The 27,893-nt window shown below is 50.2% G+C and overlaps 1 protein-coding gene across 2 annotated transcripts; it reads right to left on the bottom strand.

The window, feature by feature from the left end:
• Positions 1-167: 167 nt before the first annotated feature.
• pacs1 (phosphofurin acidic cluster sorting protein 1) lies at positions 168-27,532 on the bottom strand. Of its 2 annotated transcripts, none has more exons than XM_018751979.2 (24): positions 26,434-27,532; positions 16,315-16,402; positions 16,117-16,206; positions 15,563-15,688; positions 14,527-14,671; positions 14,139-14,233; positions 13,843-13,926; positions 13,341-13,400; positions 12,941-13,101; positions 10,697-10,790; positions 10,075-10,155; positions 9,842-9,963; positions 9,470-9,602; positions 7,881-7,991; positions 7,312-7,418; positions 6,842-6,996; positions 6,486-6,596; positions 5,853-5,955; positions 5,689-5,731; positions 5,501-5,543; positions 5,185-5,329; positions 4,864-5,102; positions 4,475-4,594; positions 168-3,883 (listed from the first exon to the last, which is right to left on the bottom strand). In XM_018751979.2, exons 1-24 carry the CDS (start codon positions 26,607-26,609, stop codon positions 3,765-3,767), a joined length of 2,751 nt encoding a protein of 916 aa, XP_018607495.2. In that variant the 5' UTR covers positions 26,610-27,532; the 3' UTR covers positions 168-3,764. The 2 variants fall into 2 exon arrangements, with proteins under 2 accessions (XP_018607495.2, XP_018607494.2); XM_018751978.2 differs by lacking the exon at positions 26,434-27,532 and adding an exon at positions 19,637-20,504.
• Between the last annotated feature and the right edge of the window lie 361 nt (positions 27,533-27,893).

Genomic DNA, 27,893 nt, shown 5'->3' with positions numbered 1-27,893 from the left:
TCCACACAGGAAGCCTCAAAAACAAACTGTTTGGAATGGAAACTGGGAATGACACCCTTGGAGCAAAAATAAAAAGATATTTTAATATCTTGTAAGCACTATTTCTACATCATGCTGCACACAGAATAAGAGAAGGATGTGACAGCACTGATACTGTCGCATGACTGCTGTGTTCTGAATGGCAGCAGGAAACTCAGGACTGAGACCAAACAGCAGAAGCAGCAGATCATCGGTTCCCTCTCCTGGCAGAGGACAGGACACACAAGGAAAAACATTTCTATCTAGTTCTGTACCACGTAATGTCTCCAGACAAAAAAAAAAAAAAAAAAACTCATTTTGCCCTTTTTTGAGGGTGTTTTGGCCATGGGGGTGGTGCATAGTGACGAAGAAAACACACAACACGCTACAAATTAATACTTTACTTAGTCTTAACCATTGGACAATAGCACAAATGGGTCAACTTTTTAATGAGGAAAAGAATAACAAAGCTATACTTGTACAAGCATTTCTTTCATTTGACAATATTTAGGCATCACTGCTGTACTCTTAGGAAAACACTGATGAGTGCGAGTGGAGAAAGAGCATTTTCAGAATACTTGCCCCACATTAACAAGCCTTCATTAATACTTTATACAACACTGCCAACAGGTCAGGTTTCTTGTTCACAACCAAAAGCTCAAGTGTCTCCAAAGAAAGTCATCGGTTTCAATACTAAAGGGGCTGCTTTTCCCGTTAAAGACGGAGCCCAGTCTTGGACTAAACTGCTTTGTCATCGAGGACTCTGGTACAAACACCATTTTGATCCAGGACTAGAGTAATCCGTTTCCGGTAACCAGCCCGGCGTCGCTTTTCAATAACCCGCGATGGGGGTCGAACTCAGAAAGGCGATATCGTGGTAACTGCACGCATCGTACTGTGGACCCGATTCATAAAGTTACTCTGCTGTGGGTAAAGTTCTCTTAATGTAACAAACACACACGACGGCTGGATGGAGAAACAACTTTATGAACTCAAATTCCGGAAGAGGAACAAAGTCTGACCCACAAAGACAGGTGTTTATAGAGGAGCGTTTGTAAAGGGAAAAAGACAAACTAGCTACTCTACGATACAATGAGACACGTCTCTATAAAACATAGGGTATGTGCACAATGTTATAATAAAGACACATTCAGTTGTTTTCTTATCAAAAACATTAAAAACATTTAATATTTCTAGGAATATAACCTCCATCGTAATCAGACTGATCCACTTCCCGCTTGTCGCTCAGTAGCAAAAACTCAACACCCTTCACCCTTCTGCAGCCACACCAAGCTCGTCAAATCCCAAGACGAACGGTAATCTCACCTGGGTTTCAAACGCGATAGGTGGATATACGGAGAGAGCTGTTGGACACCGTGGTTCCACAATAACGTTTCCACCACGGTACGTGTACCTAGCAGGTCCTGCCTTAGTCACGAGAAGAACAATGCAATTAAAGGCATGACCGACACTATGGGTGGGGCTGTAAAGAACATTTGAGCAGTGCGGAGAAACGCCTTCAGTGGACGGGAGACGAGAGCAAGAGTGTCAAGCCGACAAAAGTCGGCGCCGGGGACGTTTTCAGAGAGGGTGGCGAGGGACACCCATCACCGCAGGGCTTCTGGGCAACAGACAGGGTCCAGCGTGGCGAACCCTGCAGAAGAGCTATTGAACAAACTGACCTATACAATGAGGCTTCTTCCAAAATGTGTTCAACCAATCAGACGGAGGATTCCTGTTAAGGTAACTGCTGTCTGTAACGGATACGTTTTAGGCACCTAGAGAATGAGAAGAGCAAGATACAATATAGCATAAAAATTAATTAACCTGCGCAATTGTTCTGATGCAACTACAGTGATTCATTGTGGAGAAAGGTCACATTTTATTACTTATTTTACAAAGACATGAAATAAGACTCAACTCGTGAGCGACACGGACACCATTTCTCCGCTCTTGCAGAATGCCTGATAGGACTGTACAGCACACGGCACTACGTACAGCATGTCTATATTACACAGAGTTAGCTGCAGGAAACACACTCCTGTTGGTGTGCTTTGGCACAAGTCATAATGTCATGTCATTTAAAACTGAGCACACTGTTTTACACCAATGTAGGCATTACCTGTGTCAATACTGCCTTCCTCTGGATTACCCATCTCAGAGCGTGAGCTCCAGCTGGAGACCACGAGGACACACCGGACACACCGGACACTGCCGCGAAGCAGTGACTGCACAGCGACACCCTTAGTGCGAGCACAGCACCGAAAAACACGTCCTCTCTCCGAAAGCCGACCGAATTTACCGCGCCGCCCACGCAGCTTTTCGCCGCTGTACGGTAAATCCCTCCTGCGTCAAACACACGCTAAACTCCTCCTCACTGAACAGTCACTGTACAGAGTGGGTGAGATGGCACAACTTTTACACCGATTTTAAAAACCACATTAGAGAACCCATGCATTAGTTCCCGGTTACTGACTATCCATTAAACGGCTTTCACGATTACGCCATGAACGGCTGCCTATGCGATACAGGTAGCTGGTTTCTGCTTCACACGAAATACTAAAATGCCATCGAATAATTAAGTGCATAGCAGAAACAGCAGCCAAGGCAATAGCTAAAAAACTAACACCAAATCTTATTTGCTGTATAAAAAAAAAAAAAAAATAAAAGATGAGCCCAAAATGTGTAATAGCAACTGGAAAGGAGAAGGAAAAGAAAAAAAAAAAAAAAAAAAAAACACAAAGCTCAAGCATTTCCAAACTTTTTTGCTATATACCCTTTTAAATGCGAGTCACCCCTGCCCAAAAACAGCTCTTTGGTCCCTAGCAAGTGTCCTCTGATGACCTCAGCGGGAACATTATTTATTAAGTACTACTAAGGATGCCTCGTCTTTAAGGCAATTTGTCTTTGTCTCAAGATTACAGGATATAAACTCACTAAAACTGAAACCCTTGTCCACTTTGTTGTGGCAAGATGCGCATATGCTGCTCTCCATCTTGATATTTCAGAGGAATATTTAAAAAAAAGAAAAAAAAAAAAAAACACACTAATGTGGCGACCAGCAGTAAAGCACATGGCTAATACGTATTTAAAAAATAAATCCAAATACATTTACCGACAGCTCAACAACCGTGATACAGCTCACAAACAGGTAACATGTAGGGTTTTCTACTACTGACTAAAAAAAATATATATTAAATATATATATATATATAAAGATACACTAGAACTCGGAGAACTTGACCAAAAAAAGCCCCGCTGATTGAGCTTTTCGCTGGGAAGAGGGGGTTTTAGGACGTCACCGACCGCGTCACTCCTTTCCTCCGGGGCTTCGCTCTAAACTCGTCTGTAGTGCGCATAGTTCTTTTTGCATGAACAAATAAGAAGGATTCACCATATGATGATTGCTGAAGCAGTCCAATGTCACATTTATTTCGCTGACGATGATGTATAGCAGTACTCGTCTTCTATTGTGCTACACTTGCTCGGTCCCCCATGTGACCACCTACACTGCGACACCCAGAGATCGCCTGCTAGCCAGCGTAACGCACGCCTGTCGAAAAAGAAAAACACACAAACAAAGGATCAAACCTCAAAAGTGAGCAGAAAAGAACGGAGAGGCCCGCCCTCCTGGTTGGTTCTCGGTGGCTAGCAGGGCGTCCGGGAAGCGTCCGGGAAGCACTGCGCGGCAGGGACTGTGTGCTATGGGTGGCCGTCGCTTGGCAAACGCATCACAAGCGCCGGTCCTAAGAGGAGGCCTTTGTATAGCCAAAGAGTCCAACTGGAAGGTACTTCACGTGCGTGGGCCACTGAGCTGCCAGCTGGAAGAACTTGATGTCATTCCACTCTACTCCATCTATGGAAACTGAGAAACGGGACAGGAATTCATCACACAGACGCATCAAACAATGTGTCCAATACTTGCCATCTTAACACCCTCTGCCATCTGTCCAGTCCCTTCCTCCCAAGTGAAGAACGCATTCTTGAACATCGAACCCTCTTTTCTAAACAACCCAGATGAGCTTACTGGACTACTATGGTGGATTTCAAACAAAACATTTACAGTAGATGTTTGCCAACTGGAAGGGGGCGCGGTGGCGCAGCGGGTTGGACCGGGTCCTGTTCTCCGGTGGGTTTGGGGTTCGAGTCCCGCTTGGGGTGCCTTGCGACGGACTGGCGTCCCGTCCCGGGTGTGTCCCCTCCCCCTCCGGCCTTACGCCCTGAGTTGCCGGGTTAGGCTCCGGTTCCCCGTGACCCCGTATGGGACAAGCGGTTCTGAAAATGTGTGTGTGTGTGTGTGTGTGTGTGTGTGTTTGCCAACTGTTCCTCGTCACACATAGAACCACTCAAACCCTTGCTAAACCCCCTCGATCCATCAATTGACCTCAAGCAAGCAAGTCTTCTTGGGCGTCCAGCACCTTAGCCCCTGAAGAGCCACATGCGCCCTTCCTTGTACCTTTCAGGATGGTCTGCTGCTGCTTGGCAGAACAGATGAGCCTGGTGATGCCCTCAATAACCTGGCTCTTGGAGTCCACGTCTTTCTCCTTGGGCTTCTTCCCCAAGAAAATAGTTGGCACTATGAGGTGACCAAAAGGAGAAAACATCACAATGGCAACTAATAGTCCAAAATTACAGGTCTCCTACAGAACTTGTGACACCACGTCTGTCCCTTGGAAGATTCGGCTCGCTCCACCGAACCACATAAATACCACCTTGTTGTAACGCGAGGCAATGTAACTGTAATGCCCAGCACTGAACTGTTCAAGCATGTATCTGTCCACAAACGTGGTATGCGTGTGCCAGCGTGTCGCTCTGCCGCAGCAGCGATGATATGGCCTCCCTCACCTTTCTTGTTCTTCTCCTTGGTTACCACAGTCATAGCCATGGTGTTAGCCTGGGGCTGGCCTTCGCCGGAACCTCCTCCCGGGAGCCGGCTCACCTGGAGGGAGCGGAAAGCGCTTTTCAGGGTGTTCTTGGAGCCGGTGTCGCGCCTCTCGCCCTCCCGCCGCTTCTCAGCCCCTGGGGCTACCCAGTAGTCCACCTGGAGCCCGATGGCATCCACCCCGTGGGACATGCTGGGGCTCCTGGAGGAGGAAGAATAGCACAACTTATAGAAACAAAAAGATAACTGGGGGAGGGGGTGAGAGCAAAGGGCAGCTCGCTCACCCCAGCACTGGTAATCCACTGCTCATGGAGGGTGAAGAGGGGGGTGTGGCCACATCCTTGATCCCTGATGTGGGGGAGCCATGAGCCGGTGGAGAAGTGGAGGGCACAGCCAAGCTGAGCGCCAGAGTTTCTTCTGTGTCTCCGCCTGCAGTAAAGGAGGAAAAGAGGGGAGGAGGGAAGGGTCAACAGCAGAGCGCTTTGCTTTCCTGGTCACGGACGCATAAGACAATAAACCTTCCCAAAGAAATTCATCTTTATACCCTAGTAACCTTTGCATTATGAATAGCTAATGGAGGGTACTGCAATGCCTGCATACCTGCAGATGCTGGGCTGTGTTCGATCAGTCCCACCTTCACCACCTACGAAACAGACGCTTTTAAACACCTTTTAGCCTTTGACTTGAACCCACAACCACGAAGCTATGAGGTGGAACACTAAGCAACTGTATCACCTGGGAATAAAGTTATTCTCTACAATCATTTCCCAACCTCAGACAACACTTACCCCAACAAAAGGAATAAATTTCTGGTAGGAATCTTCATCATTCCTGCATGCGGGATGATCAAAACACACAGAAAAAGATGAAAAAAATCTGACCTCTTAAGACAACGCAGGAGTGCAAAGCTCAAGCTCAAGGTGGCTGAGCGCTCAAGGCTGGTTCCACTCACAGTCTGTGCTTGCATGTCAGCATGGCCTCTGCGATGGGCAGCTGGTGGGTGACAGCAGCTCCACCGATATACTGGGCGATGCGGCCCGTCACGTCCAGCACCTCTGCGCAAGGACAACGAGACACGTTTCCCACATGAGCCCCTGCGAAAGAGTCGACCGCTCTCCCACACACCCGTTTGTTCGGTCGCTGCGAGAAGAGGCGGATTACAGCCACGGGGCCCCGCGTGCACTCGACTGCTCTACGCTGCCAGCGCCGTGGCGACTTCCTCTAATTAATGACGTCCGGCTGCCTCATATCGCACACAAAGCTGCGGGGGAGACTTAAGAGGCAGCTGGTTCAGAGATCAGACCGAGAAGGGAAATCCCAGCACTGCGTGCTCTGCCGAGACCGCCGCTCTATCGATTGCCATTTAGTTTGCTTTAACTTATTTACGAGGCAGTTAAGCAATTAACCGTTCACTTTTTTCGAATTAATAAATCACTTTCAGGTGGGATTCCTGCCGTCCGTGGTGTTACCGCCCTGTCCGTTTCGCCATTTACTCTATAGCTCCGTGCACTATTTTTTGGAAAAACCCTACAGTCACACAGATTGACTGCGGTGAACTTCGTGAGAGTCGGAGTCGATGGCGTACCGGTCTGTGGCGGTTCGGAGCGGCTGAACAGGTCCCTCCATGCGGTGTCCAGGAAGGCGGAGCCATAGCGGTTGTCAAGGGCAGCCAGGTGCTTGGCTACGGGATGCGAGCCTGTTGAAATGGCGGTGGAACAGAACTCCAGGTCAAAATACGGAACACCATGACTCATGTTATCTGAAGTAGCACGGGGCTAAGTGGGCAAACGGTCAAGGAGGGGGGTCTTTCTGATCGGTACAAGGACACGAAATGGACTGGCAAGCGCTGAAGGCCTGGCATGCCATTAAAAGTAAAGAAGTGGTGTCTAATTTAGCCACACACCAAAGCAGGACAGTCACAGCACGTCTAGCTTCGCTCACCTAACGGGACCACCAGGAACCTGATGTGGCCGAGCCAGTCGGACGTCTTGTTCGCCAGCTGGGAAACAAAAAAGCGCAGGATGGCGCCCAGGTAGCTCTGCCCCCCGACCACTGCCACCTTCACCGGCCTCGGCATGGAGGAGTTACAGTTACAGCTACAGGGGTTCGAGGAATATCGGGGGGAGAAGAAAACAGGAGGGTGACAGTAAGGCTGTGGATCAAGTGAAAACGAGAAGAGGACGGAGCTCGGAGCGTCAGGTCCAGGACTATGACACACTGGACCTGGGCTACGAGAGTTCTCGTGACTCAACGCTAGCGACGAGACTAAATTTTCTATTTATCCAGCTGTACAAAGTGGAAGAGGGGTTACGGAAGAGGCATATAAGGAAGCGGTCGACTCGGATGCAGAGGTGCTAATGCAGGCACTGCGAAGAGCTCACTGGAGAACCAGGCCGTACTCAAGGACTCACAATTTCTGGATACGCGTCAAGACGGCGGAGAGGACAGCCTGGATTTCGGCCGTGGAGCAGGTGGACACCACTGGCTGTTTCTGAGACTGCAGGAGCTCCCCGACATACTGCAGAGGGAAAAGAGGAGGAGTCTGCAACACAGAGGCCTCTCGAACCGTACCGTACACGTAACCACGGTGAAGTGTAAACTGCAGTACTCCGCCTGCCATTCCCTGTAAACACCCCTGAGACATACAGCCATAGAACAGTTTATTATACACCCATTACACATATTCTAACACCTCAGAATGTGGTAAGAGAAAACAGGGGCAATTTAGAACAGATACATGTGCTACAAATAGATTGTTAAACAGTCATTTATTAATAATGTGTCTGTTATTAAAAGTAAACAATAATATAAAGAAATACAAACAAAGAGGCAGAACTACGTAGCCTATTGGGCCAATAATCTTTTCTCAGAAAATCACACAGACTACAGACACTGTTAAAGACCATGAATGACAGCGATGAGGGGTGAAGGACAGCAGACGTCCGGGAATCGCATTCAGCCTGCGGGTTCGGCACCCTACCTGCCCCTGCCAGTCGCCGCCATTGACCAGGATCAGGCTCTCGGGGAGGGCCGCGTCCGACACAAGGACCTGATTCAGCTGGTCATACATGGCCCTCCTTGGCGCCTGCGCCTGCAAGCGAACCCCAGGAGACGCCGCGTCAGCAGGACTCGGAGAACCGGAGCAGCATTTCTACACATACGGGCGAAGCGCATTGTTCACGGTACTGCTGCTGGACACCAAAACACACTGCTCTTCTTTCCCTGCACATGTCACACCTCAGAGGAAGGCAGTACATTTCAACATCTACATTACATAGGATGCTCTTTATTTATTTATTCATTCATTCTGTGTCTGTGTCAGCTGTCTGTCATGTCTATTGTCTAATACTGAAAGCAGCAAAGCAAATTCCTTGCGTGCGTCAGCGCACTGGGCAAATAAAACCTCATTCTGATTTATGCCTTTACATTTATTCACTCGGCTGACACTTTTCTCCAAAGTGACTTAGTGTTAAGGTTACAGTCATTTACCCACTTATACAGATGGGTCATTTTACTGGAAAACTTTAGGTAAAGTACCTTGCTCAAGGGTATTACAGCTAGAGGTGGGATTCAAACCTGCGACACTTGGATCCAAAGGCAGTAGCTCTAACCGCTATGTTACCGGCTGTCCCTGCATTTCTAGCTTCGGCATTCGTTTCTCCAAACAAACTCATGGTGTTTGAAAGAGCATTTCATGACAAATTTCACAAGTAATTATCAAAATAGGTAGATAACAGCAGATTGTGGTGAACCGATTTACGAAAACGTGAGGAGCTCAGAAGCGAGTCCGAAAGAGATGAGTTTTCAGACTCTTCTTGAATCCTAGGAGGGATTCAGCCATTCTGAGGGACAGAGGGAGTTCAGTCCTGCACAGCAGCACCCAGACTGAGAACTGAAGGGCTTTAGATTTCGGACCAGTTCTGAGCAGCCCGGTATTTAACATTAAATAACTGGTCAAACGACGAGTGGGAAAGCAGAACAAAAAGTTGCCAGCAACCACGGTGTTTTACCTCTGAAAGGAGTACTTAACCTGGATAGAATCAGTTTAAATCCGTTCAGTGCGTAACACTAAGCCGTGTTTGTCACTGCATCTACAAACATGCCCCGTGACAATAAAAAGAGCAGCTTTGTTGAGCAGGGTACAGTATGAAAAAGTAAAGCAAGGTACAACAATCGCAGCGAGTCCTTCTTGGTGACCCTGCTGCTCTACATGGACGTCACGTGTTACACAACACACACGACTGGTAGGAGGCGTTAGTGCGCCTCCATGATCCAAACCCAGACCTGACAAAGCAGCACTAAACACATAAAGCTGAACTCGCAACTTCACCGAATGCTGCTCTGCTGATCCTTACCTGCGTCTCCAGGGACAGCAACTTGCGGACAAGTAAAACACAGTAACTCGCCCAAGGTGGACGAGCCAGTGTTCACTTTATAGAAATCGGTGAAACGGAAAGGAGACCAGAGTCTTATCGCAACGTAGAATAAGGAATAAACCAAGAGCGGCGGAAACCACAGACTCGCCGATTGCCGCCGGTTTTGCATTCCCAGAAGGCCGAGCGCGATTACCTGCGTCGGGTGTCCGAGTTCAGGCGACCGCTCGCTGTCGGAGCTGTTGGTCCTCTCGCTGAGGGGCTTCGAGATCTGCCTCTCCTTCATAGGGGTGCCGCGCTTCTGCCTGGGCGTGTGGCCGCCATCCAACCTAACACACACACACACGCTGAATGCGGAGACTTCCAGTGCTGGGACACAGCTGCTTGGGGGGGGTAGTCAGTAAACGCAGAGACGCGCAGTTACAGATGTGTGACAAACCAGCGGAGGAACTGAACGTACTCCCCCACACTAGGATGTGTATGCCTGTGTAGGTGTAAATCTGTGTTTTTCAGTGTGCGTGCGTGCGTGCACGTGTGCGTCGGTTGCTGCCTGCGGGTTCACGCTGACCTGGGGGAGGGCATGCTCTGATACTCGCTCTTCCCGCTCTTCATTGGGGTTCTCGGCTTCTCGGGGACCGAGACAGTGATACACGGACCCACTTCTCCGAACACCTCCTGCTCGTTCAGCTCCTTGGAGTCCAGAGAGCCGAGGTTAAGAGACACGGTAAAAGTACACTGGTCGGGCCAGCGAGAGGGCAGGAGCGCCCCCTACGTGCAGCAGCCCTGCAGCGCGACACCTACCAGGGTGTCTGTCTCAGAGAGGGCCTCCTCCATGTTGCGACTGCGGGAGCGCTTCATCTTTTCCGACGGGGGGTGTTCTCCCTGCCGGACACAGCGAGGACGCCGGTCACTGCGGGAAGCTGCTAACTCCTCGCCGTACCGCGCAAGACCTCCGAAATCCCTCCAAACGTCCGTTCTTTCGTTTAGCCCTTGCTTTTCTCCGGCGACATTTTCAATGCCATGCTACTTATCGTGATCTATCTCGCATGCACGCACACACACACGCACGCACACACACACGCGGCTGGGTCATTCTTCCTCTAACAGCTCTGGGTTAGTACCCTGTCCAGGGGTACTGCAAACAGCAGCTGGGATTTGAACCAGGCTCCTTTGAGTGCACAGAGGTGCCTCTACCCACTACCACCTGGTACCACCAGCTTCAACCTCAGTCTTACGCCAAGCTCTTCCAAACGTACCACCGTTTCGCCGTATTTTCCCCTTTGCTTCTTAACTGTGAAAAGTCCGCCACGGTGGGCCTTCGGCGACCCCTGCTGTGGACACACCCTGCTCACATCGCACAAATGCTTTTCAGGCTCTGTCCTCATCCTAGCGTCCCCGCGAATGTCCGCACGTCCACACTCACGGGACTGAAGTTGTCTCTGCTCAGGCTTCCCTTGCTGTTGAGGCTTCCGAACTCAGTCTGGGAGCTGGACTGGGACATTCCCTCAAAGAAGGGTCTGGATGACAGAGAGAGACATACACACACGGGGAGAGGCGTACATGGTGAGACCATTCTGTCTGGAGGATGCAGACAAGTTTTGAAGAAAACATCTCTATTTAGTCCCGTGGTTTTACTCACGTTCTTTGCCCATTAAATCACTGCAGACCAAAGCAAGTTCTCGCTTCCACCAAGAAAAGACTGGAGGAATTTTACAGAAATTAACACATAATATTACTCACTGAACTAAGGAGTTAATTATTAGTGTGTTTGACCAACAGCTGTGTGTTTTGTCAAACTGCAGGGTCATTTGTGCCTTGAGAACAGAACCAATTTTAATTAATCATACTGTTTTACCTCAGTGAGCAAAATTAAAGCACCTCTTGCCCTCATAACTATTGCAATTATAACTTTATTATACAAAGTCGAAATGATCTTGAGGGGGTGCGGTGGCACAGCGGGTTTGACCGGGTTCTGCTATGTGGTGGGTCTGGGGTTTGAGTCCCGCTTGGGGTGCCTTGCGGTGGACTGGCATCCCGTCCTGGGTGTGTCCCCCCCCCCAGCCCTATGCCCTGTGTTGCCGGGTCAGGCTCTGGTTTGCCGCAACCCCGCTTGGGACAAGCGGCTTCAGACAGCGTGTGCGTGTGAGAAATGATCTTGAACTCAAATATGGGCTCAAGAGCCTGAAACCACACAATAAAAATCAATGCAAGTAATTATCAGGAACTCATTTTCCATCCAAACAAGTCACTTAAGAGGCACCTTGATGACTCATGTGTCTCAAAGCAAAGTTTTTACCCATGGGACTTTTTTTGATGAATGTAATTTGTGACTCATTCACGCATCTGTAAAATGTCAGTAAAGTGCCCGTCTCCTCATAACGCATTTCACACACAAGGTTAGATGGGGGGGGGAGGAGGAGAGGGGTGTAGCACAGCAGGTAGAACTGCTTCCACACACCGCCACTTGGGCCGTTTGGGCAAAGGTTCGAATACAGCTCAGTCTGTGCGCAGCTTGAATGTTCCCCCATTGTTTGCATGGGTTTGGTCTGGGGGCTCTGGTTTCCTCCCACAGTCCGAAGACATTGGTTTCAGGTGGATGGTAGCTCTAAATTGCCAGTAGTGTGTGAGTGTCAGAGAACGAGTGTGGGTATGGCCACGCTACATCTGGTCCAGGGAGAACCCTTCCTGGCTTAGGGCCCGGTATTGAGGCTGAGACCTTAACGGTCTCGCACCTCCATCCATCCATCCATCCATCTTCCTCCGCTTTTATCCGGGGCCGGGTCGCGGGGGCAGCAGTCCGAGCAGAGTACTCCAGACTTCCCTCTCCCCGCACACCTCCTCCAGTTCCTCTGGGGGAACCCCAAGGCGTTCCCAGGCCAGCCGGGAGACATAGTCTCTCCAACGTGTCCTGGGTCTGCCCCGAGGCCTCATATATTGTGATTTGGGCGGTGGTCGGGGCCGAGTGCCCGGCCGACCCAAACCTCGGTCTCGCACCTTCACAGTAAAAATGAGGGAATGTGGTGCTTCACAGTGACTGATGCAGGATCCATCCAGTACTGTCCCTCTTACACATTTTCTCAAGCACCAATTTGTCTGCTTGTGTTGCTTCTCAAATCTCCATACACTTCCTGCTGGATTCTTGCCTTGTTTATTATAAGTGACCTAAATTGAACGGATTCTCAATTCCACACGGCACAACAGACTACTGTTATACAGTTCAGGCCACATCTATTTTTAGCTTTCTCTATATTGGTCAGGCTGCCCAGCAAAGCGAACCCCTTCACTGTGAGCGCGTTCACATGGGAAACATGGTACGTTCGGCCCGGGTTCATGCAGTTTAACAGCACAATTTATTATTTTCTTTTTTTTTTTTTTTTTTTTTTTTTACTTAAAATCTTTTTTTAAAAAAAGAATCATCTTCATTTTAAAAGCCAAAACTGACCAGTCTGGCCATGCAGCCTGTAGAGGGTACACTTCCATTCTGCCACATTATACTGAAGACCTGAATATCCCATCTTTTTCTCTTCACAAACCAAAATACACACAGTTGAGGCAAGGATCCCATAATGCAATGGGCTCCGACCCAAGCGGTGCCTTGTCCCGTATCTTACGAAGCGGCCCACTGCACGGAACACAGGTGAGCGCAAAGTGCCATCGGGGCTCTTACTTAAGCTTGGGCTTGGGAGTGCTGAGGATGCTCTCCGTCTCCTCCATCTCCGGCCCGCTGTCGCTGGGGTTGTACATCTCCAGGCTGTCGTAGAGCTCATCCAGGTCCTCCTCAACATCCTGGATCTGCTCCCGGGACACATGCTCCAGGCGGAAACCCACCTTTCCGGCACACGAGACCCATTAGCCAAACACGCACGCACGAGTGCACTTACGCATGTTGTACACTGAGAAAGGGGTGGGGGATGAGCGGGGGGGTGCTGCAATACCAAGAGAAGAAATAACGAGATGTGGAGAGCAAGGAGAGCAAAGAGCTAGTCAGTGGGAGAGGGGGGCTCATGGAGGGGGGTTGGGAAGAGTGTGAAGGGGAGAGTTATGGTTACTGAGAAGCGGGCTTTTACCTCATCTGAAACCTTAAACCTCTTCAGCAGGGCGACAAACTTTTGCTTGATATTTGGTTGCTGGGGGCGGGAGGGAATAAAAAATGAAGGATGAGAATTTGGCTGCGACTGTCAACAAGCAGATAACGGCGTCAGGCCCACGCAGCGATCAGACAAGGAGAACGTGACACACAACCCCCCGAGTCGCAACCTCCTCCCAGCAGAAACCATTCAAGAGCGCAGCCCTCCGCAGCCGAGATCTTTAACGAGCTTCTCGGCTCCTGTCACGCTGACACAATTGGGGGGGAAGGGGGGGTCAGACACAGCACCAGCACACCAGCCCTGTCACTTAATATCCACACCAGGAAGCCACTGCAAGGCGCACTGATCCGTTCTAGAGCGCGTGCAGGCGTGTGTGTGTTTTCCCAATGGGTGGATACGGAGTGAGCTGCGCAACACCCAATTTCTGTTTGCCCTTGGGCATCAGCATCGCACTCTCAGTCAGAGACACTCGGAGGCTTACGTTAACTCGGGCGATGGAAGTGGCCGAGGCGAGCTTGCGTCGCGGCTTCTTCTTCCTCACCTCGTCATCTTCCTCAAATAGGTACTGCAACAAGAAGGGCTTTCGTTCTGTGCTCATCACCTCTCAGTACAACAGGCCACTAGCAGCACACGCTCCCTTATTCGCTTTTTCACCTCCCCTTTAGGGCTTCATGCCACGTTTCATTTCCTTACACACCTTGCTGACACCCTTCGCCCCTCCCAAGATTCTGCTAAATTCCTTCGTTCCTATTTCCCTCCAGCTGTGCACCCTCTTACCGCACCGCCGTGGACAGGGTCATCGCTGCCCTCCTGTTCAGAAGAGAAGCTCTCCTCTTCTTCCTCGGAGTAGTTATCAATGTCTGGAGATCGATCTGCAGAACAACAGATTGAGAAGGGAGAATAAATTGAGGAGTGGGGGGGGGAGGGGCGACAAAGGATAGCGAATTGAACAGTAAAACCATAAATCTCCTGGCAGAGGCAACTATAGGAGGGTGATGTTTCATGGTTCCCTGACTTTTGAGTTGCTTGCAGTTTTCCACGCTACGTAACTGCTGCAGAGTGTTGCGGATGTCGTTCCTACTCAAGTCCATCTTTACATGGCTTTCGGTTGCAGCCACGGCGGACGGCCGCATATACCACATCTTGGTGGCCTTTCCCTCCTTACCGGACATTTTGGCCTTGGGCCCCTCATGGTCAATGGGTTGGCTGGACAGGGAGTACACCCGGATCTCGGCCACAGGGACAGCAGCGTCCTTCACGTTGCTGTGAAGCCCCAGCACCTGATCCCCCTCGCTAGGGTGCTGCATCACCTTGGGTTAAGAGACGTGCAAGATGGAGACATGGACTGAACCCCAAGCTAGTTACCACACAAACTAAAAACTCAACATCATCTCCCTGATGCACCGCACTTTGCTTCAGCTAAAGAAATGGGGCAAAGAAAACTTAAAAGGCACTCAGAGCTACAGAACGTCCCACGTTGTTCAAAGGAACCCCACGCCTAATAATTTGTCTTTTTCAGGTCAACAATACAGGAAAACTGAGCCGAGGACACCTCCGATATTCAGCTTTACGTCTCCAGCTCAATGCAATTCAATGCACCCTGTGGAACGAGGAGACGTCAAGAAGATACGAACAGACATTGTCAATGCGACCATGACGCAAATGCAACCAAGACATGTTGCCCTTGACTATTTGGCTCTGCTGCAGGGCGACATTCTGGGACAACAAAGTTAAAACTTAACTGTTAAAGCTCAAAGAATGAGCGTACTGCCCATCAGCGTCACATACAGTCCAACAGCAGTGCCTGACACTAGGACCTTTGAGAGGAGTCTCCACTAGGTGTTGCAGCCAGCATCGCTTACAGGGCCCAGGAGCACATAGTGGGTGCAGTGCGCAAGATAAGGTACATGGCTCATGGGGATCCAGGCATCAGTCCAGTAAAACTGTGGTAAGCTAGTCAGATTCAGCAAGTTTCAATGGAGAGATAAGGGAAATAAGCTGCTCGTCGCGACGCGTCTTTGGCCCTTGCCATCTGCTGCTCTGCGATTATCTCTTTCAGCACCATGATGCAGCAAAAACATCTCGGTAAAAGGAAAGTGAACCTTAAAGGCATTTTCTCCATTGACTGGCAAACCCAACATGACCAATGGTTTTCATAGTCTTACAGCACGTTTATCGATATCGCAATGGAGCCGCTTTACCTCCGCCATATTGATCAAGCCCAGCGCAAGAGTCTTGTAGCCCAAGATGGTACGGTTCTTGTATCTCTTGCGACGTTGCAGCATGATCTGCAATTTGTTGGCATCTCTCTTGAGAAAGTGAGGGTACTGTGGAGAAGAAGAGTTCCAAAGAGAGAACCATCAGCTTCTCACGGTTACGTGAGCAAAGGCTTGGAAATGTAATTTCTTAAACGCTACGATTGAAACGCGTCGGCATGGGATGTGCGAACTCCCCCAAAAACGTGACGCAATTCAGTCTATTCTCTTCGAAAACATTTACACACACACATTTTCAGAACCGCTTGTCCCATACGGGGTCACGGGGAACCGGAGCCTACCCGGTAACACAGGGCGTAAGGCCAGAGGGGGAGGGGACACACCCAGGACGGGCCGAAAACATTTACTACCATTTAATTATTCATTCGTTGACCTGATGTCTTTTCCAAAGCAACTTACAGCGTTAAGTCGATATGAAGTTACTTAGCGACATTTACCCATTTCTACCCATTTATATTTTATTCTCTTCTCTCGCGCACCTGTAAAGAGAAGGTGAGCTGCAGGTCTGTCTCCGTCGGCCCAGATGAAGACAGAAGGATCTCGTTGGACCGCAGGATGCGCTTCGATCCCTTCATTGAAACATGGAGAGACCGTGAACAGAGCAGTCAACCCCGAGACCGGCGAACGTCACCGACAATAACAAGAAGGTCCGTGTGAAGCGTGCTAAGGACAGGCACCTGAAGCTTGACGGCAATAACAACTGACGTCAGGTCTTTGTCCAGCTCCTTCAGCATAACCAGCTTCTTAAGCGTCAGACTGAAGAGCCTGACAACAAAAAGAGAGGCGGGGGGGGGGGACCTTTCAGGTTGCATAGACAAATCATACAAAGAGCAAATTTCTATTCAAACACATTATACTGCATCTTAATGGAGTCTGTAGGAACATGTCGACTAGTATACCGCTGTAAACGCTGACAAACGCCCTTGTGTACCGCGTCTCATTTTAGAGCACCGCCATGGTAACAGAGGGACAATAGAACACAGCCCATTATGTCAATCACGAGTAAACACAATAAACCTTAATAAAGCCACAGAAAAAGCAAATTAAAGTGAGCGCAGACCCTCAACGACATGGTACTACTGCATAAATCATGTAGCAATTGTGAAAGCTTTCTAACAAGGAACAAAATTATCTGGCGTGACCCTCAAAGCTGCCCATGCGCTCTGTTTGCGGACCGGGATTTTAGAGGTACGTGCAGAAAACCACATCTGCGATAGAGTGGTAGACCAAAAGGTTTGGGGGGGGGGCAGCTAGGGGTGCAGTGATTAAGGGCCCCATGCACCATGCTCAGCTCCACACAAGTACTGTCCTTGGGTTCGTGAGCAGGGTACCACACGGTAACCCATTTAGTAAGACAGCACTGTAAAGTACCACGATGATGAGCCATTCACTACAGGGTCACTATGAAAATCCATTTAAGAGACGCAATTCATTTCATTTAAGTGTCAAAGGCAGAGAAAGAACGTCAGGAATGCAGGTCTTTGGTCACATCGCAGAGCTGCTCTGGATCATCGCTGCCAGTCGTACGCAAGGCCGGTCGCATTATTTTTGTATACCTGGCGATGACCGACGGCTCCGTCTCAACGCAGGCGGGTGGGTACCATAATCGTCCAGCGCTTTCAGTACAGCGACATTTCAATAACCAGAGTCTTCCAGGGACACGAACCTTTGTTAAAGAACCTGAATGGCTTCTCGAGTTCGATGAGTGTAAAATTACCACCTTGACACAAATGCACAGAAAGATTCATTCATCATTACATCTACATTTTTTCATTTAGCTGATGCTTTTCTCCGAAACAACTTACAACGTCAAGGTTACAATTAGATACAATTAAGTTTACAACTATTTACCCGTTTATACAGCTGGGTAATTTTTACTGGAGCAACTTAAGGTATGTACCTTGCTCAAGGGTACTTCAGCTGGAGGGGGATTCAAATCTGCAGCCTTCTGGTCCAAAGGCAGCAGTCGTAACCACTACGGTACCGGCTGACGACCACCTGTCCTTCATCTGAACTCTTAAAAAAAGCTCAAGTAAACAAAAACTGCTAAAAGGTCATTTTGATAAAAGAATTGTGCAATTAAGCACCCCCCCCCCCCCATACAGATGAAAAGGCTGCTGTCCCAGGGAGGATCCCACATCCACACCATCAAGTCTGCCTCAAATGTGTCCATTTCACAAACTTTGATTCTTATTTAATGTTCTCAGTCAAACTGGGCGCCGGACCTCCCTCTTGCCGCGCGACTCTCAGTCTTGCTGCCGGCTCCGTTCCCCCGGAGCCATTAACGGAACGCCCGCAAGCTGCGCTTTTAAACTTGGCTGCACCGAACCACAGAGCCGAGAGGAGGATTAAATGCTTTCGAAGGTCGGGCTGGGAGGAGCCGCTCGCATCTGGCGTGCGAACAGAGCGCAAAAGCGCCCAAACGCGCCCAACATGGCAAACAATTGCGAGCGCATTAGGAGGAAGGGCTTTGACTTGACAAAAAGCAGGGAGAGATCCGTCTGCAGACGCAGAGAAGGCTGGAGGCGCCTATTCCTCGCGGTCGCGTTCGCAGTCAGAAACGGACGCAAAGTCTACACGAGGACAGCCGGCCACGTCCCCGACCACAAGGCGACGTCGGGTCGGGTCGGGTCGGGTCGGGTCCGGTCCGGTCCATCATTCGTTACGTACTCGCTGGGCTGGCGTTCTTCTCCACTGGGTGCTGCAGTGGGTCAGATTTACTGTATCAATTCAGAGTAAATACAACAGCGGCAGTGGGACCGGAACCAGGACCTTGGAGCGCAACATGCAGCACAATCCATCATATGTACATTTACTCAGTTATCTGACACTTTTCAAAGCAACTGCCAGTGATGAGTTACCTACAAATATTTACCCATTTATACAGCTGGGTGATTTTACCGGCGTAATTCAGGGTAAGTACCTTGCTCGACGTATTACCCACTATGCCACCTGCTGCTCAAGAAGGATGAGGCTCAATGTGAAAACTAACACCACCAGGCATGACAAGAGAAGGCGGACGAGCCACGAACGTCACCGTGCAGGAGCGAAACGACCACGGCTCAGCAGCCGGGTTCACCTCCACGTTCTGCCCGCCGCCACCTGCAACGAGTCGGGTTCAGCCCTGCCGGCGGGATCCCGCCAGATCTATGGCCCAAACTGAGAAATCCTTGCTTTTAAGCAAAGGCCATTTTCAGTGGTATCGCCAGGAGCCACAGCGATTAGACAGCATGTGGAGAACAGCACATCACCGCTGACCAACACACCGGCAATTCTTTGCAAGAAGATACAGGAAACAGTCGTCTGCGGTTGGTCCGTTTGAAGAAACGGCCCAGCGCTCCTGTGGCGGCGCACCCAACGAGCCGGACTCCCCGATACACCAATTCGGTGGGCCGGACGCAGGAGTAAAGCGCCGTTTCATCAACTCGACACTTCATCTCCAGAGACACCCATCCTCAAATTGATCTTGGCGTGCGACATCTCCGAAGCGGTGGGGGAGGGGGAAGTAATGGAGGGCGCCGCGATTAGCATGCCGCTCACGGCCACGGGCAGACGCGGCGACGTGGGACAGCTCAGAGGCAGACTCACCATGCCCACAAATTTGTTCAGCTCCCCAGGCCCCGCTCGGTGGTGGTAATGATGTTCCCGAGAGGCGGGGGGGGGTGTGTGCAATCGCCGTAGCTGGAAAAGAGCCCTTAAAGTTCCCCACCCCCACCTTTTCAGGCCTACGCTCAGGAAATTGCCAGCAGTCACGCAGATACTGACTCGTCTTGTAATGCCGGCCACTAACGGATAAATCAACTCAAGAGTTGTGCAACACACAGAACATTCATGGGCTGGGGTACCGATCTTCATTTTCCCAATTATCATCAAGTACTTCTCAATCACTCTACATCAAGTCAGACCAACGAGTAATGAGTTGATCTTCTCTGTTAAATACTATAATGTACGGTTTACTTTCGGGGCACAAACTGTCACGATGCAGCTCAGGAAACACACCTGTGAAACATCAGAAGATCTCGGAGCTTCTGAACATCGTGCAGTTTCCTTTCAGGATGAGCAAAGCTTTTTCTCCTATCCATCTTCAGACACGTCACATCTCAGATTACCACACTGCAAGAGCACAATGAAGACTATTTATTAAAGAGGGCGACTCCTGTAATGAAAAGCAGCAGAGAAAGGAGGAACCCAAGGTCTGGGGCTGGAAAGGCCTCCAGCGAAAGACTGCTGGGATTCTTCATTTTGAGAAGCGGCATTACGGGACAATTTTTGGGTTGACAACCTGTGACAACCTGGTGGGTTGGATCGACGTCAGCCGGAAAAAGCAGTAGGAGGAATAAAAGGGCTGAGAGGCAGAAGATATGCGAGGGTGAAAGTTGGGCAGGGAGATAAGAGCGCTCCAGAACGCTGCACTTGATGTCGCTACCATTGACAGTATTCTTCTCTACTGGCCTGGGATACAAGCCAAGCTCAGGCTTCCATATTCTATTTATAATAGAACTTAAGTGATTCACTATTTCAGGGAAAGGGTAATCAGATATTCTGAACATAGCGATTCCCCTCTTTCAGGAAAACTCACCAGTACGAGGTACAGCTCCCTGTGGGTTTCAGATTTCATGCAGACAAGACGTGGCACAGAGTGAATGGGGTCAATAAAGCATTTTAACACCAATAACACATTACATTTAATGCAAAGGTCAGGAAACGAGCGCTTCTAAGGACACCACCAGTCAGGTAAATGATCCTACAAGTAAGAACTGCACTGGTTCTGGTCCCCCTTTCACCATCTATGCCAGTCAATAATTACACTCCACAAAAGCTGGAATAAAGAGGATTCCAGCCCAGAAGGACCATCTGGTCACAAATCAGTAACCGACTGGTCCTCTCCATCTATTGTGTTGGAACCAGCATCTGGAACAATAAACCAACATCAAAGTCCAACGTCAAAAATACTTTGAACAGTCAAACGTTTGGTTCGCGACCACAATGCTTCCTAAAGAGGACGACGGACGGACGGACGTGCCAGAGCAGAAGCTGACTCTGGGTGACCATGTGCATGGTGTCCGAAGTAAGGGACACACTGCCTTTACCTGCTATGCCACCACATCCTTCCCAAAAGAGAACCTTTACAATTTATTGCCTTTTTATTTTGCTGATGCCTTTCAGCTGCTGATACAATACAGAGGCTGTAAAAAATTGATGATATGGGAGCGTCTGACCACAAAATGAACAGTGCAAGACCCAATCCAAATTGTGAGGGAGCTCGGTACCTTCTACTCATCTTGACCAGAGGCTGGCAAAGCATGGAGGCAGAGCAGCAGGCGGCCACATGACCACATCTCCGCAGCGTTTAAAAACACAGGGCAGTGGAAGATGACACGTATATGTGCGATATATAGAATAAATGTGTGCAAATGGATAGATTACTGACACGAAGCTGGGAAATGCTGGGGTGATGCTTTTTTGCTGTGCGAGTCCTTGCCATCCATCTAGAGATCATTCTTTGAAAATTAGAGAAATTTATATTTTGAACAGCTAGTCCACGTCAGGTGTGGAAATCTCTAGTTGTCGACAGCTGTGGGTTACCGTTACCCACACCACCTCCCCTCTTAAATGCTAATTATAATTAAACATCATAATTATCTGGATATTTCAACAAGTCAGCCCACCTTGGGCACCGCTTAAAATCTATTATGAATTCCAAGAAAAGTTATTGTCACACCCTAAAAAGGAGCTGCAGGCAAAATATTAGCCCCCCCCACCCCCCACCACCACACCGGGGACATGAGGGTTGAGCGTTAGAGCAAGGCGTAGCTGACAGGGATATTGCGAAATGTGTAAGAGCACCTTTTCAAGGCACAGAAGCAAAGGACTTTTGCCGTTACGCTGCAGAATTATTCTTCCTGCACGATTTCTTCTCCCAACACCAGGAATAATTCTTCACTGACCACACCAATTCAAGGTCCAGTTCTGTTACATGAATTACTGCAGTTATCGTCTTTGGCCGTCAAGTCACGAGCAGATATTTAAAGGTACATTATACAACACAGACGCTCCAACAAATGATACGTTTCAATAGAAAAGAGGCCAGATGACCGAATGGACACTTTGAGAAATAACTGGCGGAAATGAAGCGCGACCCTTAGGAAAGGGCTCAGCTGAAATTCTCATCTGTGAAAACGGACAGACGGTTTACGATAAGGTGGCCAAATAACACCTCCCGGGACGCCAAAGCAAGCTGCAAAAATGAGCTGTTTGGATACACGTGTGCAACTGGTGACTCTAGAAATAAAGCATCTCAAAGCAATTTCACCTCTAAGGTACACATCGGCTTCTTGGGGGCGGGACCAGTTGACCCGCCCTCTCCGGCCGGTAAAATGCCGGCCAAACCCGGACAATACCGCGTACGCGAGATGAGTCACAAGCCCACCCTTTCGACCTCAAGAGCGGCCTCTCCGGGACACCGTGAAAGATTCAACACGCATTCGCTTGCTGGTCTTTTCACCTCGGCCCACCCCGGCACAAGGACTCACGAGCGGCGCCGCTGCCACCGCGACCTCATCCTGTCGGCTACAGAAGAGCGCAGAGGGAGCTGTCCGACGGCTCCGGAGTTGAAGTCCTTTCTTACCGATATTCACGTGATCAGCCGACACTTCTCCAGAGGGACGGGGAATGTTCAGCAACCGAAAATTATTTAGTCCGATCAGCTGGTAATTTTTACCGGAGCAACCGAAAGAAAGTAACTTACGGCCGCGGTGACATTCGAACCTGGGTCCGTGGGGTGCAAGACAGCAGCCACGCCTACTAGACTACCCGCTGCCCCCGTTGCTTTACTGCAATTTTTACACTGCTGAACAAGAGGATCAAGCAGGATGCCAGCTCAGTTTTCTGGAACAGCTGAGTTTTAGAAATTCTCCGAGCGCAAAGACGAGCGTCGCATTCCAGGAACTTTCTCCCGAAAAATTACACCGCGAAGGGCTTGTGGTTTCACTTTTGATTTCGTACGTATTTCTCGTGTAACACGATGGCGGGACCGGAAGGCTGCCGACACCATCGCCGTAGCCCACGGACAGGAACCGCACTAGTCGCTGCCTTCGCCACCCGCTCACCGACTCGCAGTGACTCACGGCTCCAGGACTGGAAACTTTCACGGCTGAACGAGTACAATTATAAGGTGCGACAAGACAGAGGAAGCCGATCAAGGGATTATCATCTGAAATTGCTGAAATGTTTTTACGCTACGGTTTTGCCGTTTAAAAAAAGACAGCGGCACAGTAGGTGCTCCTAGTGCCTCACAGCATCTAGGCTGTGGGTTTGGCATCGAACTCGGCTCAATCCGTGTGCAGTTCGTATGGGTTTCCTTCTACAATCCAGCGATGTGTTTCAAGAGACCCGTTCACTCCAAATTGTCCTTTGTGTGTGTGTGTGTGTGTGTGTGTGTGTGTGTGTGTGTGTGTGTGATGGCCCTGCCATGGGCTGTTATGCAGCCCAGGATGTACCCTTCCTCACACCCTATACTTCCAGGATAGGCTCCGGACCACTTGATCCTGGGTAACTACCGGGTTTTTGATAAGAGAAAAACAGCGAAAGGAGGTTTCCAACATCGTCGCCGGAACGAGTGGCTAATAGGAGCCGTGTAGAGGGCGATGCCCCATCGCGCAAACTCTGACGGCCAGTGCATTTGGCAAGAGTCCGAATCCACACGCCAAAGATCAGAATCAGAATGAGCTTTATTGCCAGGTATGTTCGCACATACAAGGAATTTGTCTTGGTGACAGGAACTTCCACAGCACAGACAGAATGACAGTGGCAGGATAGATGAGAAGATAGAGTATGTGAGCAAGGGATGAAAAATATATAAAAATATACAGTACCCAATATTATATAGAAAAATAGTCACTAGTTACAAATGCAAGGGAGTGTGAGTAAGAAGCATGATGTGATAAAAAGTTATAAATATAAATAGCATTATGTATTGCACTGGTGTACTCTCTGGGGGGGGGGATTTAGCTGTTCATGAGGTAGACGGCCTGAGGAACGAAACTTTTGATGAAACTGTATAAGGTCAGACTAGTCCAACCGAACCTCCTGCCTATAAGACCACTGAACAATGGAGTCTGTTTTTCCCACAGCTGTGGAAAGAGGTGCCTGCAGGCAGCGTTTTCCTGCCAGACAAGGGTTCCTTCCTCTGGGATGGAAAAGAGACCAGTGGCCCTGTGGGTAACTCACTTGTTTGGTTCCCATCAAGCTTTGCCCCTTCAACTTACCCTTCCTCCGCTGAACTGCAGGGTTCAGAAAACACTAAGCCCAGAAAGAGCAAGGCAAAGTGAAACCTGAACTGCTTGGGCAGAAGTCTACGGTTCCTCAACTTGCACACGACCTGTTCCAACCGGTGTGCGTGTGTGTGTGTGTCGTAAGTCACACCCACTTGCACTACGGAGTCATTCGTACCCGGAAAACACATCAACTTCAGTAACGATGCATTTTCCAGCAGAAGGGAACACCTTGCAAAATGAGTCCATACATCAAGATTTTGACACAGGCGACAACGCCCAAACCAACAAGGTGGCACCGATTCCCACTTTAAAGCAGTACAATAAAGTCAGTTCAGATGGAAAACACAAACAATGATTCAGCCTTGCACGCAAAAGCGAAAGGATGCGTTGAACACCAAAGGAGAGCGTTTCTAGAGCCCTTGAATACTTTCCACTTGAATTGCGTGCAAACTGAAGGAGGAAAAACAGCGAGCAAACAGTTTACACTTGAGAGATTCCTCTTTCGAGTGCCTGTTCTGGGCCTCCCGAGGGCCACGTTCCAACACGAAGTTTCCACTTCACTCACGGCTCCTTTCCCGAACTAAAACACGGTAGGGGTAAAAATGCAGACCCCTTTATCCTGAATAATGATTTCGCCTCTACATTAAACTCGTCCACAGACGAACACCCCTGCTGTCACCGTTCTCCTTCTCAAGCTGCTCTCGACATCTAATCCACGGCTCTCCGAGACACCGGTGTGACAAACGCAGCTCACAGGCGGCCGTCCCTCATCCTAAGAGACCGCTTGAAGCTTCAAGTGATCTTCTATTCCAACCCCTTCTTGGTCTCCATCTCCATACTTGCACTCAACGGCTCAGCGTTAGAGTCGGGTGTCAGTGCTTCCGCTGAGACAAAAGGCCCTTTTTGCAGCGGTGCTCGGTCACCTGGGTCACGCGAGTCCCATCCTGATGATGTTCATGACTCTCTTCACTTCCCGAAAGAGGGCTGCAGTCCTGAACTTTGGAATTACAGCTACTTAGCTTCGAGTTATTATACGCCGTATACACGCACTCGTTGATACGTTGTACATCACCGTGGGATCGGGATCAAACGGAGCAGAGCGCTTGCACCGAGGACCGAGGGCTCTTGCCGACAGCCGTAGTGACAACGTGACGGAATCGGTGCCAAGCAGCAGGTAACAGGATTGCCGACCGAGGAAAAGAACTTGGCTGGATGAGAAGGCGCTCGTCATTCTTATCTTCCTACGGGAAACCAAGATAAATTAACTGCATTTTTTCCCCTTCTCTTCTCTTCGATTTGTATCGCCAGCAGCGTTTTTGCTGTCGTTACTGAAGCCAAAGTGAAAAGCTGCTCTGGAAAAGTGAAATTGTGCAAAAGGACACAAAAATTGCGCACGAATGCGTCTCCTGCACAACACGGCGCCGCCCTCCTCAACTCCAGTGTGAAAGAAAACACTCTGAAGAAGAGCACAACAGGGTACAAACAGGGTAACTGTGGATGCAGGTGGAAATAACAGGAGAAGGTGCTCCGGAGACTCCCCTCAGCAGACTGCGTGCGTGCGAGAGAGAGAGAGAGAGAGAGATCTGCATCCCTGGTGTAAGAATTATCAGTAGGTGCGAGCACCACATGGCCCCAGGTTCACGTCACACACCGAACGCCGCAACGGCTGATGGTACGATACTCGGCCTTCTGACTTCGGCCCATTTCACACAGAAACGGGGGGGGGGGGGGGGGGTCCGAGACCTTGGGCACAGTCACTTCTCAAAGGGACACAATGGCCTGCAGGAGCGGCAGAAAACACACACACGGAGGATGCGGCGACAAGGTGAACACACGCACGGTGTTCCGACGAGCTGTCAGCTGAAGCAGCGTCTGTGTGTGTGGCCTCAGGAGGAGAATGTAAAACGTGCTGCTGCTGCCTGGTGCAGATTGAACGACGGGAGGTGGTGGTGGTGTGAGAGATGGAACGCAGGCCTGCTGTCTGTCTCTGTGTGTGTCTCTGTGTGTGTGTGTGTGTGTGTGTGTGTGTGTGCGCGCGCCGTGCCCTGCCCAGACGTGTGTGACACGTTCACGCGCCTCTCCTCGCTTTCGGAGGGAGAGAGAAGCAGGAGGCTGGTCCTCACCCACCCCCCCGGACCGTGTCCGCGACGCTGCCGTTGGTTCCGCGCACCTCCTTCCCGCCCAACATACAGTTACCTGCATCTTTCTCAGGTGCGAAATTAGCGCGCGCGAAAAGCGGGCCGCCCCCGCGCGCTCCATCATCACATCATCATGATCATGGAAGCAGCAGCGGCGGCGGCGGCTCAGTCCACCACCACCAGTCTCGCAGAGGCGCGAGACGGAACACGTCGCTCTCCAGACCAGAGTGAGTCGAGAGCGTTTCGCTTTCGGAAAGGGCGCCGCGCGCACGCCGCCGCCACCGCGGCGCTGCTGGTCGCTTCGTAAAAAACGCGCTTCCTTCTTCTTGTTCTTCTTCGCTCGGCTGCGCTGCCGGGCGGGTTCTGCGCTTCGCTTCCCTACCTGGGCACGCAGCTCGGCGACGAGCGGTCCACCTCCCACGTCGCGTACAGGTTCATCTGCACCGGGCGGTTCGACGGAATCGCCACCGCCGGCTTCGGCGGCTGCATGTGCGGGGACGGAGAGCCTCCGCTCCGGGGGAGCCCTCCTGCTCCTCCTGCTCCTCCTCGCTCCGACATCACGCTGCTGCTGGGGCTGGAGGTCCGCACACGACTTGGGCGTTAAGGCAGCCGCGCTCGTCCTCCTTCGTCCTTCCCTTCTTCCCTTCTTCCTCCTCCCCTCGTTTACTGTGTATTGCTCTTCTTTTTCACTCGCTCCGCTTCTTCTTCTTGGTTCCGCGTCTCGCAGCACAGCGCCTCCCCGGAAAGGCTGCGGCGCGTCGCTAAGCGCTAATCCGGTGGGTGCGCGGAAGGCGCTGCGCGCTGCTGTTGACGGAACTCGGTGTCGCTCAGTCACGCGTACACACACACACACCCCACCCACAGTGGGCGGTCACACGACACTCGCCTCCCCGCAGAAAACACACACAAAAAGCTCGCAATTTCCCCAGGACTTTGGCGTTTGTCGAAACAGGAAGCGGAAATTTCTACCGCGAGTGGTGGTGGGGGGTCTCTGTCTCTCTCTGTCTCTCTCTCTCTCTCACACAAGGCGACGCTCGGCCCTCCCTGGGAGAGGTGCACATCGCCCCCCCCCCCGGCCAGTGTGCCGTCACAAAAAGTTGGAATGACACACAGTGACGTTTTCTTCACTCTTCTTTCCTTCACCTCCTTCTCGCAGCGGCCCGTTTCCACGAACGAAGCGGACAAGACGGCGCCTTTAACTCAAAGCCCTTTAAAAGTGACTGGAGGTCAGACGCGGTCGCGGTAAAGCGCTTAAAAGACGGACGCTTTTGATTTGATTACTTAGGTTGTTTTCAGTTCCGTTACATTCAATTATTATCTCACTTGTCTGAACGACAATACCTGCATATGACATATCATATCATAATGCAAAAGATATGTCTTTGTGCCGGGCCTCACGTTTGCATGTTTCATTAAAAACACTAAATCTTAAGCTGTTTATTTTATATTAAAAGTGCTCCATATTTTCCAGGCCTGGAACACATGTAATTAATATACTGTATTTTCTAGCGATATCCAGTACTCGTACTAATTGTACTCGTCAGGGAGAACAGTTGAGTTCCGCAGTTTTTTTTTTTTTTGTGTCATAACAGTTTGTACCCGGTTTTGTTTGGACCGTGGCGTGGCTTTATGTGAAATGTACCACAATATAATGATATGAAACGCGAAGGAACTACGTGCACCACGTGCACTTTGGGCTCGGAGTCTTTCCCTCGTCGTTTCGCTCGCATTATTTACAGCCGCCGGATTTCCGACGTTACAAAGACGCATCTCGTGAGCGCGCGGAGAACAGGTGAGGTGGTGCGGCGCGTGAAACACAGCAAAAGGTCTGATGGGCGACAG

This window comes from Scleropages formosus, chromosome 4, assembly GCF_900964775.1.
Source record: "Scleropages formosus chromosome 4, fSclFor1.1, whole genome shotgun sequence".
Classification (NCBI taxonomy): Eukaryota; Metazoa; Chordata; class Actinopteri; order Osteoglossiformes; family Osteoglossidae; genus Scleropages; species Scleropages formosus.
The sequence above is the reverse complement of the archived record's forward strand: the minus strand, read 5'-3'. Positions and strand labels throughout refer to the sequence as shown.

What these genes read in the sequence shown, in the direction of transcription:
- pacs1 (XM_018751979.2), bottom strand. Translation starts at nt 26,609, where the DNA reads ATGTCGGAGCGAGGAGGAGCAGGAGGAGCAGGAGGGCTCCCCCGGAGC. An exon ending in TCTCTGAGACAGACACCCTG is followed by an intron (nt 9,964 to 10,074) that starts GTAGGTGTCGCG and finishes CTGGACTCCAAG; the next exon opens with GAGCTGAACGAGCAGGAGGT. An exon ending in AATTTATTCCTTTTGTTGGG is followed by an intron (nt 5,544 to 5,688) that starts GTAAGTGTTGTC and finishes TCTGTTTCGTAG; the next exon opens with GTGGTGAAGGTGGGACTGAT.